General features: G+C 45.1%; 1 protein-coding gene across 1 annotated transcript in view; it reads right to left on the reverse strand.

Annotated features, from left to right (window-relative positions):
• Positions 1-8,780, reverse strand: part of PLEKHG4B (pleckstrin homology and RhoGEF domain containing G4B) — a 78,909-nt gene extending 70,129 nt beyond the window's left edge. Inside the window, exon 1 of the mRNA XM_047077370.1 lies at positions 8,742-8,780. Within this exon, the coding sequence (XP_046933326.1) occupies positions 8,742-8,780 (39 nt within the window). The remainder of the gene's footprint in view (positions 1-8,741) is intronic.
• Positions 8,781-9,761: the final 981 nt, after the last annotated feature.

Genomic DNA, 9,761 nt, shown 5'->3' on the forward strand with positions numbered 1-9,761 from the left:
CAAAGCCTGCTTGGGATTCTCTCTCTTTTCCTCTCTCTGCCCCTCCCCAATGCTCGCTCGTGCTCTCTTAAAAAAAAAAAAAAAAAAAAAGATGCTCACAGAGGCACCCACTGTCCTCTCCACACCGAACACCATAGTGCATTCATTGATTACCTACCATGTGCTAAACACGGTGAAGGATACAAAGATTTATGTCCTGGCTGACAGCCAGCAGGGGCTGTGAGGCAAGAAAACTATAATGTTAAGGGGGAAGCAAGCACTGTTTGCGTGCCTGATTTTACACCCCACAATGGCAACATGATGGTTCTAGTGTCAGGCACTACCGAAATGTTTTACATGGATTAACCTCACATAGACCTTCTCCTATTGACTATTTTTCTCCAGTCAGTTACATTTTGAAGTCTTAAAAACTAGTTTCAAATTTCTGCAGATTTCCTACTCATTTCATATGTTTGCCTTTGACACAAACTTTTTTTCTTAAAAAGATCATTTCTCATTTCAAAACTTACTTTCTTAAGATATATCCTCATACAATATAATGACATTTAAAAGCATAGTTGTAGGGGCACCTGAATGGCTCGGTTGAGTGTCCGTCTTTGGTTTAGGTCATGATCTCGCAGTTCGTGAGTTAAAGCCTCACATTGGGCTTTCTGTCAGCACAGAACCTGCTTTGGATTCTCTGTCCCCCTCTCTCACTGCCCCTCCCTGGCTCACAGCGCATGAGCACTTTCTCTCAAAAATAAATAAACATTAAAAAAAAATAGAATATAAAAGCAGAGTTATAAAACTCATTCCAAATCTTACAACAAACCAACAAGCAAACAAACAAACCAGGAAACCAAATTTAGCAGCATTACTAAAAGTATTATTCACCATGACCAAGTGGAATTCATCCCAGGAATGCGAGTGTGGTTCAATAATCAATATAAAACATCACATCAATAAAACCAAGGAAAAAGTCTATGATCATCTTAAATGATACAGAAAAAGCAGTTTACAGCATCCAACACCCTTTCATATCAAAATTTCCAGAAAACTAGGAGTAGAAAGGACCTTTCTCAACATGATAAAAGGCACTTATAAAAATCCACAGCTAACTTCAATGGTGAAATACTGAAAGCTTTTCCCTTAAGATCAAAATCAAGCCAAGGATGCCCACTTTCCCTGTTGGTATGTAACACTGTTCTGGAAGTTCTAGCCTGAGCACTTAGGCAAGAAAAAGAAATTAAAGGCATATAAATTAGAAATAAAGAAGTAGAATGATCTCTGTTTATAGATGACACAATCCTATATATAGCAAAACCCAAAGAATCCACAAAAAACCTACCTAGAACTGATAAATGGGTTCAGCAAAGTTGCAGGGTACAAGACCGACATGCAAAAATCAGTTGTGTTTCTATACATTAGCAATGAACAATCCAAAAATGAAACTAAGTAAATAATTCCAGTATATAATAGCATCCAAAAGGAATAAAATGCCTAAGATACTTTTTTTCATTTTATTATTTTTTATTTTTTGCATCATTGATAAGTATGCTCTTTAATCCCTATTCCCTACTTTCACTCCATCCACTTCCCATCTGGTAACCATTAGTTTGTTCTCTATAGTTAAGAGTCTGTTTCTTGGTTTCTCTCTTTCTCTTTTTTCCCTTTGCTCATTTGTTTTGTTTCTTAAATTCCACGAGTGAGATCATATGGTATTTGTCTTTCTCCGACTTATTTTGCTTAGCATTATTCTCCTCACTCCATGTCATTGCAAATGGCAAGATTTCATAATTTTTTTTTATGGCTGACTAATATTCCATTGTATATATATACTGCATCTTCTTTATCCATTCATCAATTGATGGACACTTGGGCTGCTTCCATAGTTTGGCTATTGTAGACAATGCTGCACATATCCTTTGAATTAATGTTTCCATTTCTGGGGGGTAAACAGCTAGTAGTGCAACTGCTGGGTCATAGGGTAGTTCCATTTTTAATTTTTTGAGGAAGCTCCATACTGTTTCCAGTGGCTTGCACCAGTTTACATTCCCACCAACAGCGCAAGAGGGTTCCCTTTTTGTCCACATCCTCACCCACACTTGTTTTCTGTGTTGTTGGCTTGAGCCATTGACATGTGCAGGTGATATCTCACTGTGGTTTTGATCTACGTTTCCCTAAGTGATGTTAAACATCAGTGTGTTGGTCATCTGCTGCTTCATTGTTAGTGTATAGAAGTGCAACAGATTTCTGTACATTGATTTTGTATCCTGTGACCTTACTGAATTCATTTATCAGTTCTAGTAGTTTTTTGGTGGGGTCTTCAGGGTTTCTGTATATAGCATAGCAGTTCTTCTGCAAATAATGAGAACTTTACATCTTCCTTATCACTCTGGATGCCTTTTATTTCTTTATGTTGTCTGATTGTTGTGGCTAGGACTTCCAGTGCTGTGCTGAATAACAGTGGTGAGTGTTGCCTAAGACATTTAACCAGGGAGATGAAAGACTTGAACACTGGAAGCTACAAAACAGTGTTGGGAGGAATTAAAGAAATGGGAAAACATCCCAGGTTTATGGATTGGAAGACTTGATACTGGTAAAATGTTAATACTATTCATATCAGTCTACAAACTCAATGCAATCTCTCTCAAAATTGCAATGACCTTTTCTCCCAGAAATGGAAAAGATAATCCTCAAATTCATATGGAATTTCACTGGGCCCTGAACAGCCAAAGCAATCCTGAGCAAAGTTGGAGGACTCACACTTCCTGATTTCAAAACCCACTACAAAGCTACAGTTATCAAAACGGTGTGATTCTGGCATAAAGACAGACACACAGAACAACAGAAAAGGACTGAAGATCCAGAAATAAACCTGCACAATTACGGCCAGTTGACTTCCAACCTAGGTTTCAAGACTATTTAAGAAGGAGAAAATAATTTCTTCAACAAATGGTGCTGGAAAAAGTGGATGTCCCCATACAAAAGAATGAAGTTGGACCCTTACCTCACACCAAATACAAAAATTAACTAAAATGGATCTATGACCTAAATATAAACACTAAAATCAGAAAACTGTTAAAACATAGACGTAAATCTTCATGATCTTGCAGATGGCAATGATTTCTTAGATACGACACTAAAAGCACAAGCAACAACAGAAAAAAATATATAAACTGGACCTCATTAAAAATAAAAACTTTGGGGTACCTGGGTGGCTCAGTCGGTTAAGTCTCTGACTTCTGCTCAGGTCATCATCTCAAGGTTCATGGGTTTGAGCCCCACAATGGACTTTGTGCTGACAGCTCAGAGCCTGGAGTCTGCTTCGGACTCAGTGTCTCCTTCTCTCCCTCTGCCCCTCCCCTGCTCATTCTCTTATCTCTCTTTCTCAAATAAGTACACATCAAAAAATTAAAAAAAAAATAAAAACTTTGTGCATCAAAGGACACTATCAAGAAAGTAAAGGGACAACCAACAGATAGAACAAAATACTTGCAAACCATACACCTGATAAGAGCCTAATATCCAGAATATATAAAGAACTCTTAGAACACAATAACAAAAAGATAAAGAACCCAACTTAAAAATGGGCAAAGGACTTGAATAGACTTTTTTTTTCAACAAGCATGTAAAAAGTTCTCAACATCAGTAGTCATTAGGGCAATGCAAACCAAAACTACAATGAAATATCACTTCACAGTCATTAAGATGACTATAATAATTTAAAAAAAAAGAAAGTAACAACTGTTGGTAAGGCTGTGGAGAAATTGGAACTCTCATACATTACTGGTGGATATGTAAAATGGTTCAGCTACTGTTGAAAACTGTTCAGTGGTTCATCAAAAAGTTAAACACAGAATTACCATATGACCCTGAAATATACTCAAAGAAATGAAAATATCTTACACACAAAAACTTGTAAACACGTGTTCATAGCAGCACTATTTGCAAAAGCCAAAGGGTGGAAACAGTATAAATGTCTATCAACAGATGAATGGATAAGCAAATTGTGGTATATCCATGCAGCAGAATATTATTCAGTCTTAAAAAGGGAGCAAATTTTGACATATGCTACAATATGGATAAAATCTTGAGGATTTTATACTAAGTTAAATAAGCCAATCACAAAAAGACAAATACTATAGAAGGTCCTTAGAGTAGTTACAACCATGAGGACAGAATGTAAAATGTCGGCAGGCAGGGGCTGGGGGTGGTGGCAGAACGGGAGCCACTGTTTAACAGTGACAGAATTTCAGATTCACAGGATGGAGGGGTTGTGAGGACTAACAGTCAGTACATATAAATTGTATGTTATATGTATTTGAGAATAAAAAAGACACATACTATAGGATTCCACTTATACAAAATATTCAGAGTAGACAATTCCACAGAGAGAGAAATCAGACTAGTGGTTCCAGAGGATGGGAGAGGCTGGAACAGGGAGAAACTGTTACATGGGTGTGAGGTTTTACTTGGGGTATGGAGATGTTCTGGAACTAGGCAGAGATAGTGGAATGCACAGCACTGGGAACGTACTAAATACCACTGAATTGTTTGCTCTGAAACAGTCTATGTGAATTTCACCTCAAAATAGTATTTAAAAAAATTAGTTCCAGAACTTTTCAGAATCTGTGCTAGTATCTGTTCTCATTTGTTGCTGTTGTTGCCCTACCCCACCAACTCTCCCATGTGCTTTCCTACTTAAATGTTGTACTTTAGGGAGAGATTACATTCTGCCTGCATCACTGGTCACCGAGATCCTCTGGGTTGTGGTCTCAGAAGGTCAGAGTCTCTGGACATGCAAATGTGTTCTCAGTTTGAGAACTAAATGCTCACTCTGTTACCCAGTGTGGTGTGCTAGGCTGAATAAATCCCAGTTACGTTTTCTTTAGTCTTTCTGAATAAGCCATAGGGAAGGCTCCAGGACCCTTGATTTCAAGTGGAGTTCATGGCCTATTGATTTGTCACTTCCACAAGACGTTTCTTTAAAAAATAGACAATTATATTATTAAAATAATTATAATTGTAATTCCTCTTCTCGGTGATATCTTTGAGTGTCAACATACCTTGAAGATAACTTCATTGGATATTTTTCCTTAAGGGACTTCAAAAATAAAAGACAAAAAACCTTTTTTTCATCTCTTATTTTTAGGAAAATCTCTCTCTTTTTCTATCATAGGATCCCAGAATAATAGCCAACGTTTATTGAGCACTTACTATATATCAGACACTGTTTTAAGCACATTATGATACTACTGTCATCCCTGTCCTAAAGATGGTAGGATGGAGGGGCCTGCCTGCCTGCCTGCTCACTCAGTGGGGAAACCAGGACTGGAACTTGGCTGAACAGAATGCATCCCCAGTCACCGAGTCCTCTGCCATGGTGGCACACTGCCCTATGTCCCATCCTGGCAGGAAACAGAGCCGGAGAGATCCCAGAGTCATTCTGCCCTCTTCACTCTCCAGGTGAGAACACCGGCCTGCGGCTAATTCTGGGTCAAAGCTGTCTACCAAACCGTGGTTCCTCTACTTGACAATGAAGGGGCGGGTCACCCTTCTCCTGGCTGTCCCTTCTGTTCATTTAAAGTTAACTCAGGCATTTCTTCTCTTCTGCTCCGTGCACCATTGTCCCCACCCCAAAACACACATGCAGAACACATTCATTACCTCGAATGGGGTCTTGTCAAGCCTTCCCTATAACTGTCTCGGACCTGCTTTGACCATTTGACACTTAGACAAGGTCTCCCAGACTCAACTGTAACCCAGCTGCTCCCTCTGAGGTGGTTGTTTTCATTTTCAAAAGTCCCAGGAAGTGATGTTAGCTTAGGTCAGGGGCGAAGCAGTAGACAGGAATCCCACAGGGTAGGCTCTGTATCTGTGTGGCCCACAGGAGGTTGGCGCTGGGCAGGGGAATCAAAATGGGCTTTAAAAGAGGGGGTGGGTAACCACCACGTGACAAACATTTGTAGAGCACCGACTTCAAGCCATGCACTATTATAAGCACCAGAGAAGCAAGTGAAATGAAGCAAAGTCGGTACTGCCTGGGGAGACAGGCGGTCAACAAAGGTGAGGCACAAGGTGAGGTTAGTTCAGACCCTCCCACGGAGGCCCTAGTATGGTGAAGCCAAGCAGGAAAGGCGCTGGGGGTGTGTGGCTGTGGAAGGGGTGCAGGCAGGATGACCAGGGGAACTTTCTGAGGGTGACACCTACTGAGGCTGGGGGTCTCTGGGTCCAGGGCTACAGGCAGGTAACATTTCTGTGGGGCAGGTGCACATACTTGCCACCTCGCTGACTTGAACAACTCTAGTGCTGAATTTCAAATTAATTTATGTCCCAAACTGTTGTAGGCCTTAGATTTCATCCCTTTCTCGGGTTTAGAAACATCAGATGTTTTAAAGTCACGTAGAAGAAATTTACTGCAAAGTATCTTTTTTGTTGTTGTTTTTGTTCAGTTTTGGGGTTTGCTTGTTTTTGTGTTTTAAGTAGGCTTCATGCCCAGCATGGAGCCCAACACAGGGCTTGAACTCACAACCCTGAGCTGAGATCAAGAGTCAGACGCTCAACTAACTGAGCCACAATTTGATTTTATCAATTTTGGGGAAAATTCTGTAAGGTCAGATACTTGTCTAACAGTATCTGAAAGCTCTTCGAGAATTTGGGCCCAGGTGTGAACCGAGGCACCTAGAAACACCTGAAAATGTATCCCAGCTCTAAGGACAGAAGAAGCCTTCAACTTAGGAACATTCAGCTGAATGATGAGCTGGGTTACCTTTCAAGAAGCATCTGCATATTCATTTTTAAAGTAAACCGATATGGTGCTCTGAGGTAGGCAGGCTGTGATTATTCCTTTCAATGAACAGACTGAAGCTCAGAGAGGCCGAGCTACAAGGCCAAAGGGCAACAGCTAATAGAGGGCAGATGTGGGTGCACATCAAATCTCCAAGGTCCCGGGACTGCTCTCCAGGCACCAGGCCAGGGTCCAGAGTCTCTTTCCCACCCCATAGGCACCTGCCCTCCCTGGCCCCTTGTAGGGTAGATGGTCATTATGGATGCCTTCTGCTCAGGGGACCCCAGGTTCTCAAGGTGCCCCAGGATCAACACATGCAGGCCAGGATTTGCCACCTCTCAGCCCACCCCTCTGTACCCCCACCTCCTTCTCTTCACACCTACTGAGTGGCAGGCCCTGCCAGGGGTGCAGGGATGCAGGAAAAGGAGCCCAGAGCTGACAAGGCAGGAGGGTAAATCCCGAGCAGGGGTGCACTGCTTCAGGGCACAGCTGTGTGGAGAGGAAAACCTCACTGCTTCAGGGCTGCTTCTCGGTGTAGAATGGGTGACTAGCAGGTCCTGAGTGATTTTTATTTTTGTTCGAACACAGAGAGAACGCACATTAGCTCTGTTTGGAAGGAGGGAGGGAGGCAGGCGGTGGCGTGTGAACTGGGCTTGAATTATTCTCACAAAAAAACGCTGAGATCTGGGAATCTGGGGTTTCCTGTGTTTGGCTGGATGATACAACCAGTGAGCACTCATCTCAGAGAGCCTGAGGGCAAATTCAGGGCCGACTTTATTTCCTTAGCCTGGCATTTTTGGGATGCTTTACGAGTAAGAAAGTACTCATGGGAGACCACCAAAGGATGACACAGACACAAGGGTCCACGCTTCACAGAGGCCATTTCAGACAAGGCCCGCATGAATGGGATGAAACGATGAGGCCTGCCCTGGGTGCCACAGGTTAGCCGTCCTCTCGAGGCCCACCTGGACCATCCACTTGTCCCCCAAAGCACAGTGAGATCAAGACGTGGTGTCGCATCAGGATCAGGAGTGGGTTTGTTACCTCAGTGTCGGATGTCCGGCACACAACACAGACACGAGTCCCTCAGGAAGGGAAATGTGTTGCTGGTAACTATCTCAGAATTTGAGTGCATCTTTACTGAGAGCAAAAGGGACATCTGAAGTTCCTCCCAACCCAGAGATCCCGTGAATCTGAAGCAGGTTCGGGGAGACGGAAAGCAGAATCTCACTTTGTCCACTTTGAAATCGCTCCGAGAAGCTGAGAAGCCCCCCCACCCCCAGCGCCCACAGCCGCCTAGAGCTCAGCCAGTTTAACACAGCAGATTCGTAAGCTATTAATCATGCACAGTTTCAACTGCATTTAACTTAATTTTTTAATTATATGTTTTAATTCTTAATTAGACACCTTAAAGTATCAACTAAACTTTTTAAGTCGAAGTGCTGTGGGTAACAGGAGTAGAGTGTAATTATTACACCAAACACTCTGTAATCCAGCTTCACAGGAAAAAGGGGAGACAAACCCAGCACACTTTCTGCATTTCGCACGAAGAAATACAAAGCCGTGTGTCTCACGCTTTTCCAAACCTGAAAGGCCCCTCTTGTTTTCCTCGACTACGTTCGTAACCGACAAATCAATCGGTATTTTCTTTAAGTACAACTTCTTTGTCTTTGAGCGCCCTGGTTGGCCGGTTCGCCCTCCGTGCCCAGCTAATAAAGAACGAGACTACAGCAACCACCGCACAGGTGCTTTTAGGCCCCCCCCCGCCCCCCCCCAGCACTCCCTTCAGAGCCTAGCCCTGCAGACCTGTCTCGAAAACCACATTTTTCTCAGAAATATTCATGAGGTTAAGGCGAAAGTTTGCTAAACTGATCTTTAAGTGACCGAAGAGTCAAAGCTTCCCCCCCCCCCCCCCCCCCGGCAGCGGCGGCCCTCAGACCCCCTTCCCTGCCACCCACCGCCCGGACCCTACCTTGGTGCCGGAGCCTTTGTCGGCCGCGCTGAGAGCCATGGTGGCGCCGCCTTTGTCCCGACCTCGGAGGAAAACGTTCCCATAAAGGCCACTGTCCGGCGCGCGACTCTCCCGGCGCCCCGCCCGCCACGCCGGAGCCGGAGCCGGAGGCGCGAGTCGGGCGGACCCCTCCCCGCGGGGCGGACCCCCTCCCCTCCCCTCCCCGGAAAACCCCCCTCCTCTGCCTGGAGCAGACACCCCCCCCCCCCACCGCGGACCCCCTCCCCCTGCAGAGCCCCTCCCCGCGGGGCGGACCCCCTCCACCTGCGGAGCCCCTCCCCCTGCAGACACCCTCCGTACGAGGCGGACCCCCTCACCCGGCAGACCCCCTCCCTGCGGGGCGGGCCCCCTTCCCTGGCCGACCCTCTCCACTCCGAGGGTGGCGGAGGGGCCGGGAGGCCTGCGGGGCTGGGGAGCCGCTCTCACCTCCCGCAGGCGGACCCAAGGCACAAGTGCCCTCACCTGGGCGGCAGGGGGGGCGGGGGCGCGGGGCTCCTCCCTCCGAAGCGGGTGGGAGTGGGAGTGGCGGGGCGTTTGCTTTTACTTTTGTTCTCGCAAAGCCTCGGGACCTGGAATAGTGTTCTCAGACCAGTGGCTGCATCGGATTTCCCCCAGTGTAGACAGACTCGTACCTGATTTCCACTGGCATAGATGGACTACCCTTCTCTTCCCGTCCAAGAGAACACATTGGCTGAGGGGATGCTCTCCCAGGGGAGCCGCATTGGGGTTGGGGGTGGGGGGTTGTCTCACACAAGAACCAGTCAGGTCTCTAACCCTGCATCGTGCCTTCACTGGAAACATGGGCACTGGTTCATCCCACCCAATGCAGGACAAATGTGCTCATTTAGGGATAAAGTTCAGTTGTTCAGAGAAATGAGCAGCTTTGGAGGGAAAGGCTCCTGGCCACAGGTTCCAGAATAAAGAAAGGTAACGAGGGCAGGGATGAGTTGCCCTCCCTCACCCATCACACTGGCCTTTTTG

The sequence above is a fragment of the Lynx rufus genome, unplaced genomic scaffold (assembly GCF_022079265.1).
Source record: "Lynx rufus isolate CCGP_SWC_20201006 ecotype Redwood Valley unplaced genomic scaffold, mLynRuf1.p SCAF_1, whole genome shotgun sequence".
Classification (NCBI taxonomy): Eukaryota; Metazoa; Chordata; class Mammalia; order Carnivora; family Felidae; genus Lynx; species Lynx rufus.